The sequence below is a fragment of the Pristiophorus japonicus genome, chromosome 7 (assembly GCF_044704955.1).
Source record: "Pristiophorus japonicus isolate sPriJap1 chromosome 7, sPriJap1.hap1, whole genome shotgun sequence".
Taxonomy (NCBI): domain Eukaryota; kingdom Metazoa; phylum Chordata; class Chondrichthyes; family Pristiophoridae; genus Pristiophorus; species Pristiophorus japonicus.
Genome location: NC_091983.1, coordinates 1,479,030 through 1,497,021, shown reverse-complemented (window position 1 = coordinate 1,497,021; position 17,992 = coordinate 1,479,030). Strand labels below are relative to the sequence as shown.

General features: G+C 48.5%; 1 protein-coding gene across 2 annotated transcripts in view; it reads right to left on the bottom strand.

Moving 5' to 3' along the window:
* The window catches only part of LOC139266725 (G protein-coupled receptor 137Ba-like), a 40,999-nt gene extending 30,366 nt beyond the window's left edge, over positions 1-10,633 (bottom strand). For both annotated transcript variants that reach the window (XM_070884309.1, XM_070884310.1), the window contains exon 1: positions 10,192-10,633. In XM_070884309.1, the coding sequence (XP_070740410.1) occupies positions 10,192-10,572 (381 nt within the window). In that variant the 5' untranslated portion in view covers positions 10,573-10,633. The remainder of the gene's footprint in view (positions 1-10,191) is intronic.
* Between the last annotated feature and the right edge of the window lie 7,359 nt (positions 10,634-17,992).

Sequence of the window (17,992 nt, the reverse complement as noted above, 5' to 3'; positions counted from 1 at the left end):
CGAGACATCCTTGACCCTTGCACCAGGGAGGCAACATACCATCCTGGAGTCTCAGTTGCGGCCGCAGAAACATCTATCTATTCCCCTTACAATTGAATCCCCTATCACTATCGCTCTCCCACTCTTTTTCCTGCCCTCCTGTGCAGCAGAGCCACCCACAGTGCCATGAACTTGGCTGCTGCTGCCCTCCCCTGGTGAGTCATCCCCCTCAACAGTACCCAAAGTTTTGCAGGGGGATGACTGCAGGGGACCCCTGCACTACCTTCCTTGCACTGCTCTTCCTGTTGGTCTTCCATTCCCTATCTGGCCGTGTACCCTTTTCCTGCGGTAAGACCAACTCGCTAAATGTGCTATTCATGTCATTCTCAGCCCTGTGGATGCTCCAGAGTGAATCCACCCGCAGCTCCAGTGCCGCACTGCGGTCCGTCAGGAGCTGCAGGCGGATGCACTTCCCGCACATGTAGTCGTCAGGGACACCGGAAGCGTCCCTGACTTCCCACATGGTACAGGAGGAGCATAACACGTGTCCAAACTCTCCTGCCATGTCTTAACCCTTAGATACACTTATGTTGGCAACAACAATGCTAAATGTTACTTACTGATAAAGGAAAAGAAAAAGAAAAACTACTTACCAATCACCAGCCAATCACTTACCCCCTTGGCTGTGATGTCACCTTTCAATTTCTTTCTACTTTTTTGCCTCCCTGCTGCAGCTGCACAAGCTCCGCCTTTATAGGCCCCGCCTCTCTGACTCCCCGAGCTCCTGGTTTCACTGGCCTTTATAGGCCTCTCGACGCTCTGCCGCCGAACAGTCAATAGAATGAACAGTCAAGCACCATCTGTGCTCAGTGGGCAGCAGGGTGTTGCACCAATCCAGAGAAGAAGAACACACAACTTCATTCAGACTTCCATGCTCTCCTGGAGAATATCGAAGGCAGGGTGAACAGACTCTAGATGCTGCAATGGAAGTCTTCCCTCCATAAGATCTTACTGGATGGATGACCTCAGGTGAGTTGAATGGCCTGATGATCATGCGCTTTCCCAGTCACATTTTACACAGAGTTATTAGAATATTGGATGCTTTACCACAAGTAGCTATTGATGCAGAAGCTTTAATGTGATTTAAAAGGGAATTGAATAAGTATTTGAAATTAAAGTATATAAATGGATATGGAGAAAGGCCAAGGAACTAGGATTACAGTAAACAGTTCCAGTAAAAGAATTAAGAATGATGCTGTAATCTCTCTGATTCTGATTTATCAGTTCTTCTTGGTGTTCATTGGTCAGTTCTGTGCTGAAACCATGGTTAAAATCACAGGTGGATTTTCTGAAGGTATGCTTCTTCATACCTGATGGGTCAGTCTTGGCTCAGTGGGCAGTACGCTCGTCCCTTGAGTCAGAAAGTTGTGGGTTCAAATCCCACTTTGGCGACTTGAGCACAAAATCTAGGCTGACACTCCAGCGCAGTACTGAGGGAGAGCTGCACTGTCGGAGGGGCAGTACTGAGGGAGCGCTGCACTGCCGGAGGGGCAGTACTGAGGGAGCGCTGCACTGCCGGAGGGGCAGTACTGAGGGAGTAGGATTTGAACCCACAACCTTCTGACTCAGAGGGGAGAGTGCTACCCACTCATCATCACAGGCAGTCCCTCGAAATCGAGGAAGACTTGCTTCCACTCTAAAAGTGAATTCTCAGGTGACTGTACAGTCCAATATGAGAATTACAGTCTCTGTCGCAAGTGGGACAGACTGTCGTTGAAGGAAAGGGTGGGTGGGGAGCCTGGTTTGCCGCACACGCCTTCCGCTGCCTGCGCTTGATTTCTGCATGCTCTAGGCGACGAGACTCGAGGTGTTCAGCGCCCTCCCGGATGCTCTTCCTCCACTTAGGGCGGTCTTTGGCCAGGGACTCCCAGGTGTCGGTGGGGATGTTGCACTTTAACAGGGAGGCTTTGAGGGTGTCCTTGTAACGTTTCCTCTGTCCACCTTTGTCTCGTTTGCCGTGAAAGAGTTCCGAGTAGAGCGCTTGCTTTGGGAGTCTCGTGTCTGGCATGCGAACCATGTGGCCTGCCCAACGAAGCTGATCAAGTGTGGTCAGTGCTTCGATGCTGGGGATGTTGGCCTGATCGAGGACGCTAACGTTGGTACATCTGTCCTCCCAGGGGAGGATTTGCACGATCTTGCGGAGACATCGCTGGTGGTATTTCCCCAGCGATTTGAGGCATCTACTGTATATGGTCCACGTCTCTGAGCCATGCAGGAGGGCGGGTATCACTGCAGCCTGTGAGCCACTGTTGCCAGATCTTAGTTTGCAAATGTGATTCACTAAATAAACTAGACCAGCATCAGAGTTTGCCTGGCCCTGCAGGATGTGTGGTCTAAATATCTGCCGTGTGGCTTTATTGACGCATACACCCATGGTTTTAGAACCTGATTTACACGCACAAACTCTTTCGTGACCCCTTTGCACAGAGGCGGTTACCACGCCGGCTCCCTTTCGACCATTTATTATGCTCACTGCTTCCTTAGGCAGGCCAGGGTGGCCAAATCTGATTGGATGTATCCTTGGAGGTTACATCCTGCCTCCAACCGCCCCCCCCCACCCCCCACCTCCCACTCTCTCGCTATTAGTTGCCCCACACCTCGATCCTCGCAGCGCCCCGCCTCCCCACACCCATCTGAGAGCCGACGGGATCTTAATTACCCAATTGGATAATGCTTGACTGTCAGTCAGAGAAGCTTTTTAACAAGATTTCCAAGATTTTGCACCACTAATCTATGTTGGACAAAAATGTGAAAAAAATCTCTCAATTTTTTTTAATGTCGCTATGATTTTTCTCCCAGGTTGCTTGTAACAGTGACCGGGAACTTAATCTTTAATACCTGGAGGCAGCAGAACAACCCTGGAGTGTTGCTAGCTCTAAGGTTGACCCAAGCTCCCTCTGACCCGAAACTCAACAATTATGTGTGAAGTAACTGGGATATTTAACAATTTCCCTTGTACCCCCTGGTGTATATAACAAAATTATCTGTCAGCCTTTGCCAAGGCAACCGGGAAAAGACAGTGAAGTGAAAGGAAAGCCAGTGTGAATGCACAGGACGGAGCCCGTGGGCAAGTGGTGCAAATTCACAGCACATAAGCCCCTGGTGGCTGGCATCTTGCTGCACGAGATGAGTGTGAGCAGGATTGCACTGCAGGGTACCCTCCCCAGAGAATGGCAGTGCACTTTGCCCATCAGGCTCCACTAATCTACCATGAATGTTAGCTGAGTCGTGCCAATCTGGCACGCAAAGTCACACTGGCTTTACCAGCTCAACACACTCACAGTGAGGCCCTGTCATTGTAAAGTCAGGGCTCCTGTGTCTGTTCTGTCAGCACAAAAAATGTAAGGCCAAAATCTCAGTAATCCCTCTGCTATTGTGATGAAATGCTCAGTAAATAATCCTCTAAATACCATTCATTACTGGAACTACAGTTCTAAAGTGGCGCATTCTGAATGTGGAAATCCCCGGGAACTCCTGACGGAAACTCCCCAAAATTATTCCATGTGGAATGATTGACATTGTGCAGCTAATCTTATGTATGTAACCAACAGCAAAGAGATGAATGATCAGTTCGTTTGTTTGTGATGGTGTTGGTTGAGATAGGAATGCTGGCCAGGTCACCAGAGAACCCCCTACTCCTCATCAAATGCTGTCATAGCATCATTAACACCCGGTCCACTGGAAGAGCAGAGAGTTCAACATCTCATTCTAAGTTAGACAACTCCGACAGTGCAGCGCTCCCTCAGTACTGCCCCTCCGACAGTGCAGCGCTCCCTCAGTACTGCCGCTCACACAGTGCAGCGCTCCCTCAGTACTGCCCCTCCGACAGTGCAGCACTCCCTCAGTACTGCCCCTCCGACAGTGCAGCGCTCCCTCAGTACTGCCCCTCCGACAGTGCAGCACTCCCTCAGTACTGCCGCTCACACAGTGCAGCGCTCCCTCAGTACTGCCCCTCCGAGAGTGCGGGGCTCCTCAGTACTGCCCCTCTAACAGTGCAGGGCTCCCTCAGTACTGCCCCTCCGACAGTGTGGCGCTCCTTCAGTACTGCCCCTCTGACAGTGCAGCGCTCCCTCAGTACTGCCCCTCCGACAGTGCAGCGCTCCCTCAGTACTGCCCCTCCGACAGTGCAGCGCTCCCTCAGTACTGCCCCTCTGACAGTGCAGCACTCCCTCAGTACTGCCGCTCACACAGTGCAGCGCTCCCTCAGTACTGCCCCTCCGACAGTGCAGCGCTCCCTCAGTACTGCCCCTCCGAGAGTGCGGGGCTCCTCAGTACTGCCCCTCTAACAGTGCAGGGCTCCCTCAGTACTGCCCCTCCGACAGTGTGGCGCTCCTTCAGTACTGCCCCTCTGACAGTGCGGGGCTCCCTCAGTAGTGTACTGGAATGCCAGCCTAGATTCAAGTTCTGGAATAAGGCTTGATCCCACAATTTTCTGATTCACAGGCAAAAACAATACTAACTGAGTCAACTGATACTCAATTACAATCCTACAATTAAATGCAATACTTCATAGAAAAGATTATGTTTATCACAACATGCCAATTTTCTGTGCTTTAAAAACCTAATTTTCAAGTTTTGATTTAAAAGACTCCATCTGAATTTCCATGGTCAGATCTGTAAATGGCGGCCTGCCATTGGAGTAGCACCCAGACCCAGCACTCTGTGCCGGTGGGGAGGGGCAGAATTTCTCTCGCTGCCGCAGGAACTTTCAAAGTCTGACAGCTAGATAGATCCAACACGGAGTAATGAAGGCACAAAAAAACAGAACTGAAATCAGCAGAAATGGGCGCATTGCCAGGACGTACTTTGTAGCTTCTGCTTTCTCCCCCCACCCCAACACACTGCGGCAGGATATGCCAACTTTATCTCTGTAACCACCTCCAGCCCAACAACCCTCCCAAAATTCTGCCTTCCCCCAACTCTAGCCTCTTGCACATCCCACATTTCTCCTTAAGTTCCTCATTATTTACTCCATTAAAACCTTTCATAATTTGGAGCACCTCTTAAATCTCCACTTACATAAGAACATAAGCAATAGGAGCAGGTGTGTGCCATTCGGCCCCTCGAGCCTGCTCCGCCATTTAATATGATCATGGCACTTAACCTTCTCTCCTCTAAAGAGAACAACTCCAGCGTCCCCAGTCTCTCCACATAGCTGTAGTCCCTCATCCCTGGGACCATTCTGGTAAATCTCCTCTGCACCCTCTCCAAGGCCTTGACATCTTTTCTAAAGTGCTCAGAATTGGTCCAACTGAGGCCTAACCGGTGATTTATAAAAGTTTAACAATATCCTTGCTTTTGTACGCTATGTTTCTTTTTATAAAGCCAAGGGTAACAGCCTTCTCAATTTGACCTACCACCTTCAAAAAATGTGTGTATATGAACCCCCAGGTCTCGTGACGATAGCGGCTCACTTCCAGCCCACTGCCAGACCTGGGCTTGCCTCTTCTACATTATTCACCCTGGTTGCAGCAATTGCTAACACTCCTTTACCGATGCATTTCTGCATTTCCTATGTAGTGACGGCAGGTAGGTATTTCAAGGTGGGCATAATTATCACCCCCCCCCCCCCGCACCAGCCCCAAAGCTGCTGGTGATAGTACTCGGTGGATCATTCCCACCCATTAAAATGGCGGGTCTCACTGGCAAATTCATTAATATTGTGCCTGCTGAAATTAATCACATTTTGCTCAAAATTACATCTGTAGCAAATTCTTCCCAGACATAAAGAAACTCTTAACAAAATGTCTCCCCCACCCATCTTTTCTCTTAATTGCACGCTCCAGCTTTCTAACACTGTAACTAATGGCACAACAAACGGATTTCGAGGTCTCCACACCAAACTCCTCTTTTAACATTATACTCCGGCTTCATTGTAGGTCTCTTTACGACAGGAAATTAAAGTGTATATCACAGTAACAAGAAAAACATGCATTTGTACAGCCTTTAATGTAGAAAAATATCCCAAGGCATTTCAAGAAGTGTGAGAATCTGTTAAAAGTAAAAGTATCCCGGCTATGTGCGGCATGGGCCCTGAAATCCTGGCCTCCCCAGGTCCGTACGGAGTGTCTACGGACCCGGGAAGGCATCGCAAAAGCCGGTTTTCGCTGCGCAATGCGCACATGCTGAAAACTGGCTTTTCCGATCTGACAGATCTTCCGTATCTCGGGAGCGAGGACATTCGCCAAGGGCAAGATTGCGGGATTGACCCATATCTTGCCCAGCAAATGTCCTCAAAACTCTTGCGCCTGATAAAAGGCATAAAAGTCTTAAAACACACAAAAACATAATTCAATTAAATTAAAAAAACACATTATTTTTAAAAACCCTGCCCAATAAATTACATTTATTTTTACCCATAATTAAAACTTTTATTAAAAATTGGCAAATTTTTTTTCTTTAAAAAACATTTCTATCAACTTTAATTTCTATTTTTGTGAGGTTTTTTTTAATGGTTAATGTAGTGTTTGGGTGTTTGGGGGTGGTTCTCATTCATAGTAATAGGAGTTTCCGACTTACCAAACTCCTGTTACTATGAAGGAGAAAATACTTTACCATGATTGGGTGTCCAGGCCCATGTGACTCCTGCAGATGTCCCAATGTGAATGCGCTCCGTTGTGCAAGAAGAGGAGGCCTCGAGTCCGGGATCTCTAGCGGGCAAAAGGTAGGTGCGCATCTTCTCTCTTATTTTTAGTCGAACGCCCGCGGGAAGAAGAAACAGGGATTTCTGGGCCATTAAATTCTTTCCCTCTCTAAATTAATGAGCCAATTAAATATTGGGAAGACAAAGCCGTTGCCTTTGGCTCCCGTCACAAACTCCGTTCCCTAGCTACCGACTCCATTCCCTAGCTACCGACTCCATTCCCTAGCTACCGACTCCATTCCCTAGCTACTGACTCCATTCCCTAGCTACCGACTCCATTCCCTAGCTACCGACTCCATTCCCTAGCTACTGACTCCATTCCCTAGCTACCGACTCCATTCCCTAGCTACCGACTCCATTCCCTAGCTACCGACTCCATTCCCTAGCTACCGACTCCATTCCCTAGCTACCGACTCCATTCCCTAGCTACCGACTCCATTCCCTAGCTACCGACTCCATTCCCTAGCTACCGACTCCATTCCCTAGCTACCGACTCCATTCCCTAGCTACCGACTCCATTCCCTAGCTACTGACTCCATTCCCTAGCTACCGACTCCATTCCCTAGCTACCGACTCCATTCCCTAGCTACCGACTCCATTCCCTAGCTACCGACTCCATTCCCTAGCTACCGACTCCATTCCCTAGCTACCGACTCCATTCCCTAGCTACCGACTCCATTCCCTAGCTACCGACTCCATTCCCTAGCTACCGACTCCATTCCCTAGCTACCGACTCCATTCCCTAGCTACCGACTCCATTCCCTAGCTACTGACTCCATCCCCTTCCACAGCCACTGCCTCAGGCTGAGCCAGTCTGTTTGCAACCTTGGCGTCCTATTTAACCCTGATCCCATATCCTCTCCATCACCTGCCTCAGCTCTTCTGCTGCTGAAGCCCTCGTCCATGCTTTTGTTACCTCCAGGTTCGAATATTCCAATGCTCTCCTGACCAGCCTCCCATCTTTCACCCTCCCATAAACTTTAGCTCATCCAAAACTTGCAAGCCTGTATCTGACTCGCTGATCACCTATCGCCCCTTTGCTCGCTGACCTATATTAGATTCCGGTCTAGCAACACCTCAATTTTACAATTCTCATTCTTATGTTCAAATTCTGCCATTGTTCATACCTCCCTATCTCTGTAACCTCCTCCAGCCCTACACCCCTCCCTATCTCTGTAACCTCCTCCAGCCCTACACCCGTCCCTATCTCTGTAACCTCCTCCAGCCCTACAACCCTCCCTATTTCTGTAACCTCCTCCAGCCCTACATCCCTCCCTATCTCTGTAACCTCCTCCAGCCCTACACCCCTCCCTATCTCTGTAACCTCCTCCAGCCCTACACCCGTCCCTATCTCTGTAACCTCCTCCAGCCCTACAACCCTCCCTATTTCTGTAACCTCCTCCAGCCCTACACCCCTCCCTATCTCTGTAACCTCCTCCAGCCCTACAACCCTCCCTATCTCTGTGCTTTTCCAATTGTGGCCTCTAGCGCATCCACCACTCCCTTTGCTCCAGCATTGGCAACAATGCCTTCAGCTGCCTAGGCCATAAACTCTGGAATCACCCCCCTAAACCACTCCGCCTCTCCCCTCTGTTTCATCCTTTAAAACCCTCCTTGAAACCTGTACAATTCTGTAACCTAATGGCAAAGTTTCCGCTCACAACTGCTCTCCAGTTACTACCTTCAACAACCAGGGAGGTTACAAGTGCAATTCTGTCTAACTACTTGTTGGACACCCTCTACTTTTCACCACAACATTTAGATCACAACCAACAAACTCATCATCATCATCATACGCAGTCCCTTGGCATCGAGGAAGACTTGCTTCCACTCATAAAATGAGTCCTTAGATGGCTGAATAGTCCAATACGAGAGCTATAGTCCCTGTCACAGGTGGGACAGATAGTCGTTGAGGGTAAGGGGTGGGTGGGACTGGTTTGCCGCACGCTCCTTCCGCTGCCTGCGCTTGATTTCTGCATGCTGTCGGTGATGAGACTCGAGATGCTCAGCGCCCTCCCGGATCCACCTCCTCCACTTAGGGCGGTCTTTGACCAGGGACTCTCAGGTGTCGGTGGGGATGTTGCACTTTGACCAGGGAGGCTTTGAGGGTGTCCTTGTAACGTTTCCACTGCCCACCTTTGGCTCGTTTGCCGTGAAAAAGTTCCGAGTAGAGCGCTTGCTTTGAGAGTCTCGTGTCTGTCATGCGAACAATGTGGCCTGCCCAGTGAAGCTGATAAACAAACTAATAGCTCCCCAAAACTGGAGAGTCAATGGCGAGCAGGGAGGAGTTTTTAAGAATGAAGACTGAACTGATGGGGTCCAGATCTATGGTCACTTGAGTCACTGGCCCACCGCCCTGCTCACATGGCCAGCTGCCAATTGGAGAGAGAGGAAGGAAGGCTCAGAGGGAAGTTGGAACAAGAAGCATAGACGGAAGTATTTTTCTGTACATTTTTAAAAATACTTCTTTTCAGCCACATGTTAGGAAAATGATCTGAGCACATTGTCCTCTGAATTTGTCTCCTTTCTAAACCTTCACTTGGTTACCCCTCCCCCATTCCCCTTTCCCCTCGACAGTCAATGTCTTGGAAGTAATCAGTTGGTGACAGGGCACAGTGCCAGCTGTGGCTCAGTGGGTAGCACCCTCGACTCTGAGTAAGAAATTCGTGGGTTCAAGCACCACTCCAGGGACTTGAGCACGTAATCTAGACTGACACTCCAGCGCGGTATTGCGAGGTGTCGTCTTTCGGATCTGCCCTCTCAGGTAAAAGATCCTATGGCATTATTCGGTGTCACTCAACCAACATAAGAAATAGAAGCAGGAGTAGGCCATACTGCCCCTCGAGCCTGCTCCGCCATTTAATATGATCATGGCTGATCTGATCATGGACCCAGCTCCATTTCCCTGCCCGCTCCCCATAACCCCTTATTCCCTTATTGGTTAAGAAACTGTCTTAAATTTATTCAATGTCCCAGCTTGCACAGCTCTCTGAGGCAGTGAATTTCACAGATTTACAACCCTCTGGTTATTTATTTAATTGCTGTTTGTGAGAGCCTGCTTGTGCACAGATTGGCTGCCACATTTCTTACATTACAACAGCGACTACACTTCAAAAGTACTTCGTTGGTTGTAAAGTGCTTTGGGATGTCCTGGGGTCATGAAAGGCGTTACAGAAATGCAAGTCTTTTTCCAGATGCAAACTCATTTTGCACGCCATATGTGAGCCACCATTTAATATCTTGTGCTTCAATCCCAGCTCTCTGTGCCCCATCTCTGTAGTCTCAGGCACAATGTGACCACAGTTATACTGCTCAATGGATGCCCATTTTCACCTGACCAGTTACAAATCTTCCCACAAATCAATTCACGAGGATGTCAAAAAGAAAGACAATGCATTTAATTTTTTCTTCAGTTTAACAGGATAATTTTCGAAAACATTCCTTAAAAAAAAAATATTTCAACAACTGGGATTCTCTTGTGCACAAGAACCAAACATATCTGTACTCACCTGAGTGAAGTATAGATTCATCAAGCTTAAGGTGAAGAACTGCAGGCAAACTGGGAAGCAGTAAAGCAACCAGAAAGTGAAGGGACCGAGTGAGTTCGCCTGCACAAAGTCCTTGAAATAAAATGAAAAAAGAATGGTCCTTAGTGCAGCCCAGAGGAGGCAGAGGAAGAGAAACACCGTCTGGTAGCTAAACCTCTTGTGTCTGTAGTGCAGAATAAGCCAGAGCTGTACGTACACAAACACAAAAAGCAAAGAGTACAGGACAGTGTAGGCAACAGTCAGTCCCAGCTTCACAAAGGAAGGGATGGCCGGAGACAGCGTCGGTGGGAGCGGCCCCTCACTCTCTGCATCCATTCCTTCGCTCTTAGTTCTCCATTCCATCCAGACATGAGATTCGTTTCATTTCACCAGCCGGTCTAAACAAGTCTCCACTTCCTGCTCCCGCAGCTGGAGACGGCCAGAAAAAGCACATGACCAGACCAGAATGATTCATTAAATGTGAGGCTTTGTCAGCACTTGGCAGGAAACTGAAAGCTTCCCATTTCAAGGCAGTCCCAAAACATCCGTGTCTGCACTTAGAGTGCACTCACATCTTTGGCAAATCCACACGGGCTGGGCATCCACTGACAATACAAACGTGAAACAGTGTAGGCTGCACTCAGTATAAAGATTCCTCTGCCTAAAGCTGTGCTCAGCTAACCTCAAAACAATCGTTTGTTTATAACAGAGAGCTAAAAACTAATTTAGGTTCAATTTTGGATCTTTTTTTTATTGAGGTTTGTACTTTTACTCATTCATAAAGGTATAATTCTGTTTCCCTTAGTCGAATATACCAGATATGAACAGATTGGAAACATATCCTTATTGATAATCGTGTATCAAGCTATCAAACCCAAGCATAATCACTGTGTTATCTGTCACTGTAAGACACAAATCACTGTGTTACCGTGAACACCTTAACGAGAAACAACTTGAACAAGACGATTACATCTATTTAATCACAACGTTATTTTGTGTCTCTTTTTTTCCCCTTCGCTCCTGAGTCCTGATAGGCTAAAGTTCCACAGGCATCTGGAGCGCTCCAGTAACTCATCTGAGTAATCCTCAACCGAGGATTCCCCTCCGCCGTGGTTAACATGGCCCTCGACTGTGTCCGTTCTATTTCCCACACCTACGCTCTCACCCCTTCCCCTCTGTTATATATTAATGCTTGGGGGTCACCAGACTCCAGAGGGCGCCGCGGTCGGAGGTCATCAGGCTGTATGCATGTGGCATGTGTGCTTGGTCACCTGTATATAAGTTGGGTGTCTTTGTCACACTGGCACTCTCGGGCTGGAATAAAGATGGATCAGGTTGCACCTGAGTGAGTTTACAGTAACCAGACCCTTGAGTCATTACAATTGGCGACGAGTTAATTTAAGAATCTTCGCATGCACAATGGGCACTGTTGGAATCCTGGAGAGATTCGTGGAGGGCGAGGATTGGGCCAGTATTTTGTGGCCAACTGCATGGAGGCAGAGGCCTATGCAGTTAAGCGCAGGGCAGTTCTCCTCACCGTTTGTGGTCCGAAAATTTACGGCCTCATGAAGAACCTTCTCTGGCCTGTACGTCAGGCGGATAAGGGGTACAAGGAATTGTGTACGTTGGTGGGTAACCATCTGAAGCCACAAGAGGGGATCATCATATCACGCTACCGTTTCTACACGCATGTTCATGCTGAGGGCCAGGTCGTGTCGGGATTTGTCGCCAACCTGCGACGTCTTGCTGAGCCGTGTAAGTTCAGGAACATGCTGGAAGACATGCTGCGTGATGTCTTCATGATAGAGGCAACAGCCATGATGCGATCCTCAGGAAGCTGTTGACTGCAGAGATGCTGGATTTGAAAAAGGCCATCGCGACTGCCCTGGCTTGCATGATGACAGATGATAATTTGAGGCAGATATCATCGACGAGTCGGAGTTCCACGGCAAGTACTGTAAACAAGATAGCTTCATTTTCGGGCAGAGCTGCTTACCCGAAACCTGCCGCTGCTCAGAGCCCGCCAACTGGTTCAATCCAGATTTCACCCTGTTGGCGTTGTGGGGGCAATCATCGGCCTCATCAGTGTCGATTTAGACAATACTCATGCAATGGATGTTCGAAAGTGGAGCATCTTCACAGGACGTGTCCACAACGGAGCAAGCGTGGTGCAGCTCACCACGTGGTTGATGCTGACCAGTTCAGTGATGGCCCGGATACGCAACCCAAGGAAGAAGTGAATGGACTGTATTCATTTCTGAGCAAGAGCCAGTCAATAGTCGTTAATGTGAAGCTGAGTGGCGTGCCTGTATCAATGGAGCTGGACACGAGTGCGAGCCAGTCGATAATGAGCCCAAAGGACATTTGACAAGCTGTGGGACACTAAGGCTGTGAAACCGAAGCTGAGTCCAGTCAATGCCAGGTTGCGTACTTACACTAAGGAACTCATACCGGTGCTCGGCAGTGCAGTAATCGAGGTGTCATATGATGGTGTGGTTCACGAGCTACCATTATGGATTGTCCCAGGTAATGGTCCAACGCTGTTTGACTCGAGAAAATCAAGCTGAACTGGAACGATGTCAAGATGTTGTCCTCAGTGGATGGTACTTCATGTGCTCAAATATTGAAAAAGTTTTCTTCTTTGTTTGAACCGGGCATTGGTAATTTTACATGAGCCAAGGTGCAGATTCACCTGGACTCCAATGCAAGGCCTGTCTATCTCAAAGCTCGGTCTGTTCCATACATGATGAAGGAGAAGGTTAAAATTGAGCTTGACATACATCAGCGTGAAGGGATCATATCACCGGTCGAGTTTAATGAGTGGGCTAGTCCCATTGTTCCTGTGTTGAAGAGTGATGGCACTGTCAGGATTTGTGGAGACTACAAGGTTACGATTAACCGATTTTCGAAACAGGTTCAGTATCCGTTACCGAGGGCTGATGACCTGTTCGCCATGCTAGCTGGTGGAAAGTCGTTGACTAAACTGGATCTTACGTTGGCCTATATGACCCAGGAGCTTGTCGACACTTCAAAGAAACTCACCTGCATCAACACCCATAAAGGACTGTTCGACTACAACAGGCGTCCTTTTGGGATTCGTTCGGCTGCAGCTGTATTTCACAGGAATATGGAAAGTTTACTGAAGTCCGTTCCTAGAACTATCGTGTTTCAAGATGACATTCTGGTCACAGGTCGCGACATTGCTGAACATCTGAACAATCTTGAAGAAATCCTACAGCATCTGGACAAAGTGGGACTCAGGCTGAAACGCTCGAAGTGTGTATTCATGGCACCTGAAGTTGAATTCCTCAGGAGGAAGATTGCTGCTGATGGCATCAGGCCCACTGATTCAAAAACCGAGGCCATCAAAAATGCACCCAGGCCTCCAAGGTGATGGAACTGCGTTCCTTGGGCTACTCAACTACTTTGGTAATTTTTTACCCAGATTGAGCACTTTACTAGAGCCACTGCATGTGTTACTAAGAAAAGGCGACAACTGGGTCTGGGGTGTGTCTCAAGATAGAACCTTTGAGAAAGCCAAGAATCTGCTATGTTCAAACAAGTTGTTTGTTCATTATGATCCATGTAAGCATCTTGTATTGGCCTGTGATGCTTCATCATATGGGGTTGGCTGCGTACTCCAACAAGCAAATGAATTGGGAAAGCTACAACCTGTTGCGTATGCTTCAAGAAGTCTGTCTAAAGCGGAAAGAGCTTACAGTATGGTAGAGAAAGAAGCTTTGGCCTATGTGTATGGGATAAAAAAAAATGCACTAGTACCTGTTGGTCTTCGTTTTGAACTAGAAACGGATCACAAGCCACTCACTTCATTGTTTGCAGAAAACAAAGGTATTAATACCAATGCATCGTCCAGCATTCAAAGGTGGGTGCTGACATTGTCTGCCTATGATTACATCATAGACCTGGTACTGAGAATTGTGCCGATGCACTGAGTGGTCTGCCCTTACCGACAACTGAGATGTTGACGCCTCAACCTGCAGATCTATTGTTAGTAATGGATGCTTTTGAGAGTGAAGGAACCCCTGTCACTGCTCAACAAGTTAGGATATCGACTAGCCATGACCCTATTTTATCGGTTGTGAAACGGTGTGTACTCAGTGGTGATTGGTCTGCCGTACCTATGGAGATGTGTGAGGAGACCAAACCTTACAACCGTCGCAAGGATGAGCTGTCCATTCAGTCAGACTGTTTACTGTGAGGTAATTGTGTAATCATGCCTAAGAAAGGTCGAGAAAAATTTGTACGTGAACTTCATAGCACTCATCCTGGTATTGTCATCATGAAGTCCATTGCTAGGTCTCCTGTATGGTGGCCTCGAATTGACTCTGATCTGGAATCATGCATGCATCAGTGCAATACTTGCATGCAGCTAAGTAAAGTACCAGCGGAATCTCCGCTGAGCCTTTGGTCGTGGCCATCCAAACCATGGTCAAGGATCCACATTGATTTTGCGGGCCCGTTTCGAGGAAAGATGTTTTTTGACGTAGTAGATGCATATTCTAAGTGGATAAAGTGTGTTATTATGTCATCCAGCACATCTACAGCTACCATTGAGAGCCTTCGAATCATGTTGCGACTCATGGTCTGCCTGACATTGTTGTGAGCGACAACGGATCTTGCTTCACAAGTCTTGAGTTCCAGCAGTTCATGAAACTCAATGGCATCAGACATGTGAGATCAGCTCCATTCAAGCCTGCTTCTAATGGTCAAGCAGAGTGTGTCGGTCAAACGATCAAGCAAAGTATGAAACGTGTAACTCAGGGCTCACTGCAGAGACGGTTGTCATGTATATTGCTCAGTTACAGGCCAAGACCTCATACGCTTACTGGGGTTCCTCCTGCTGAACTACTGATGAAGAGAAATCTCAAGACCAGGCTTTCTCTGTTCATCCTGATTTGAATGATCGTGTTGAAAACAGACGTCAAAGTCAGCAATGGTGTCATGATCGTGTTGCCGTGTCACGTGACATCTCGGTCAACGATCCGGTTTATATACTGAACTATGGTCAAGGTCCAAAGTGGATCGCCGGCACTGTTACAGCCAAGGAGGGTATCAGAATGTTTATTGTTGTGTTCAAGAATGGTCAAACATGCAGGAAACACCTTGACCAGGTTAAATTGTGGCACACCGATGAACTGGAACCGAGTGAGGAAGATGCAGTCAGTGACCAACCAACCATTGTTGACCCATCAGAGGACTCTGCTGACATTACAGTCTCTGAACCTTCAGTCTCTGATGTGGTCTTGACCACTCCCATCAGATCGGCTACTCAGCCCTCAGTCTCAACGGACTCAGAACACTCGCCCAGAGCCAAAGTTGAACTGAGACGATCAACTCGTGAGAGGAAAGCCCCAGACCATCTCAATTTGTAAAAAGACTGTTGTTAAGATTTTAAAAGGGGCATGTTGTTATGTATTAATGCTTGGGGGTCACCAGACACCAGAGGGCGCCGCGGTCGGAGGCCATTGGGCTGTGCGCATGTGGCATGTGTGCTTGGTCACCTGTATATAAGCTGGGTGTCTTTGTCATGCAGGCACTCTCGGGCTGGAATAAAGATGGATCAGGTTGCACCTGAGTGAGTTTACAGTAACCAGACTCTTGAGTCATTACAGCTTCCCTCTCAGAACCATGACAGGGTTCCCCTTGTCCTCACCTTTCACCCCACCAGCCCCCCACGTTCAACGGATCATCCTCCGTCATTTCCGCCACCTCCAGTGTGATCCCACCACCAATCACATCTTCCCCTCCCTTCCCAGCGTTTTGAAGGGACCGCTCCCTCTGCGACATGCTGGTCCATTCTGCAGTCACCCCCAGCACCCCCTCCCCTTCCCACGGCACCTTCCCGTGCAAGCGCAGGAGATGCAACACCTGCCCTTTTACCTCCTCCCTTCCCACTGTCCAGGGCCCCAATCCAGGCGAAACAGCGATTTACTTGTACTTCTTGCAATTTAGTATACTGTATTCACTGCTCACGATGTGGTCCCCTCTACACTGGGGAGACCAAACGCAGATTGGGTGACTGCATTGCGGAGCACCTCCGTTCAGTCCGTAAGCGTGAACCCCGAGCTTCCAGTCGCCTGTCACTTTAATTCCCCGCTCCACTCCCATTCTGACCTATCCGTCCTCAGCCTCCTACACTGTTCCAATGAAGCTCATCGCAAGCTCGACGAACAGCACCTCATCTTTCGTTTAGGCACTTTACAGCCTTCTGGACTCAACATCAAGTTCAACAATTTCAGAGCGTAATGTTTGGCCACATTTATTCGGCCGGCATCTGTTGATGATTCTGCTATATCCATTCACACCCCATCTAGACTCATCCTTTGTTTCTTAGCTTGTCCCATAACCATCTCCTTTTGCCTCGCACCATCATCACTTTTGTCTCTTAATCTCTCTTGCCTTCCACCCTATCAAAGACCTTCCTGTTATGTCTTTGGATGCTCTGATAATGACTCCACGAGGCAGTGTGTTCTACTTGAACTGTAGTGACCTTAGTCCTTTATTTGTAACTCCAGAGTGAGGATCACACCTGGTGGCCTGCCTTTTATACTAGGCCAGGCACACCTGTACAGGTAACCTACAAGTCTCCCACTGCTGTGCCCTCTGGTGGTACATCATATGTAATGGTACCAGCAGTAAACATGTAGGCTACATGACACTTCCCTTTCGTTCTTTCCTCCCCACAGTTTCTCTCCCGACAGATACTGCCTGACCTGCTGAGTGATCCAGCATTTTCTGTTTTTATTTCAGATTTCCAGACTCCGCAGTATTTTGCTTTTGAATCACTTTTCAGGGGTGAGCCTAGCCAGCAGGATGTAATATTATCGCCGTGCTCAATCTAGTCCTCACCTCGAGTTGTCAACCCTCCAGTTTCACTATGTTGAAGGGTCTCCCAGAATTAAAGATCAATTCACGGGGCACCGTTGTGAGCAATCCTGGTGCAAAAACAATAAGGGCATTTTAAAAAATTGTATATTTTGTTCATTTGCTTTGAATACTTTAATTTATTAAGTATAACAATGTTGGAGATGGGGGGGAAAGGGTTGTATGAGCAGGTGGGGCAGCTGGAGCCAGGAGGTTTTATGAAACCTCCAGGTATACGGCCAACCCAAATTGGCAACCCTACTCTCATCCAAAGTGCAAACAGTGGCTCGGGTAATCTGTAACAACAACATCAACTTGCATTCATGTAGCGCCTTCAACATAGTAAAACGTCCCAATGCGTTTCCAATACACTCCCGCCAGTCCCCACCCTCTGTAGCAAGTACCCAGGGTGATCCTTGATTGGGCTTGCACCTTCCATCACCCCAAATGTACATCAGGAAGGGCAGAGGGGACCCCCAGGCTGGGCGTTTGCTCGCCTTTGGTCTGAGGAGATATACCAGCCTTGTCTGCAGTGGATGTGGATCCTGGCTGGGGGTCAAAATCCTGCCGTCTGTGGCCGGGGGCCGACCCCAAAAAAGCTGAGGACATGTTGCTCAGACAAGGCTTACATTCAACGGCGGAGTCTCTGTCGGGCACGTGGTGAGCACAATGGCTGTGGTCACCCTGACCTCTAACCTCTCCTCCTTCCATAAACTGGACCTCTGAGCATCCCAATGCCTGCCCTCAGCCAGGCCTCGGTTCTCTCACCACCTCACCGAAGGGCACTGCTCAGCGCTGAGCTTACGGCCCGCAGCCCGCCGTAGGCAGCTAGGCCCATAAAGCAGTGCCTGGTCTCCAGTCGTCTTGGATCCCCTTGCCACTGGACCAAGACCTTGCT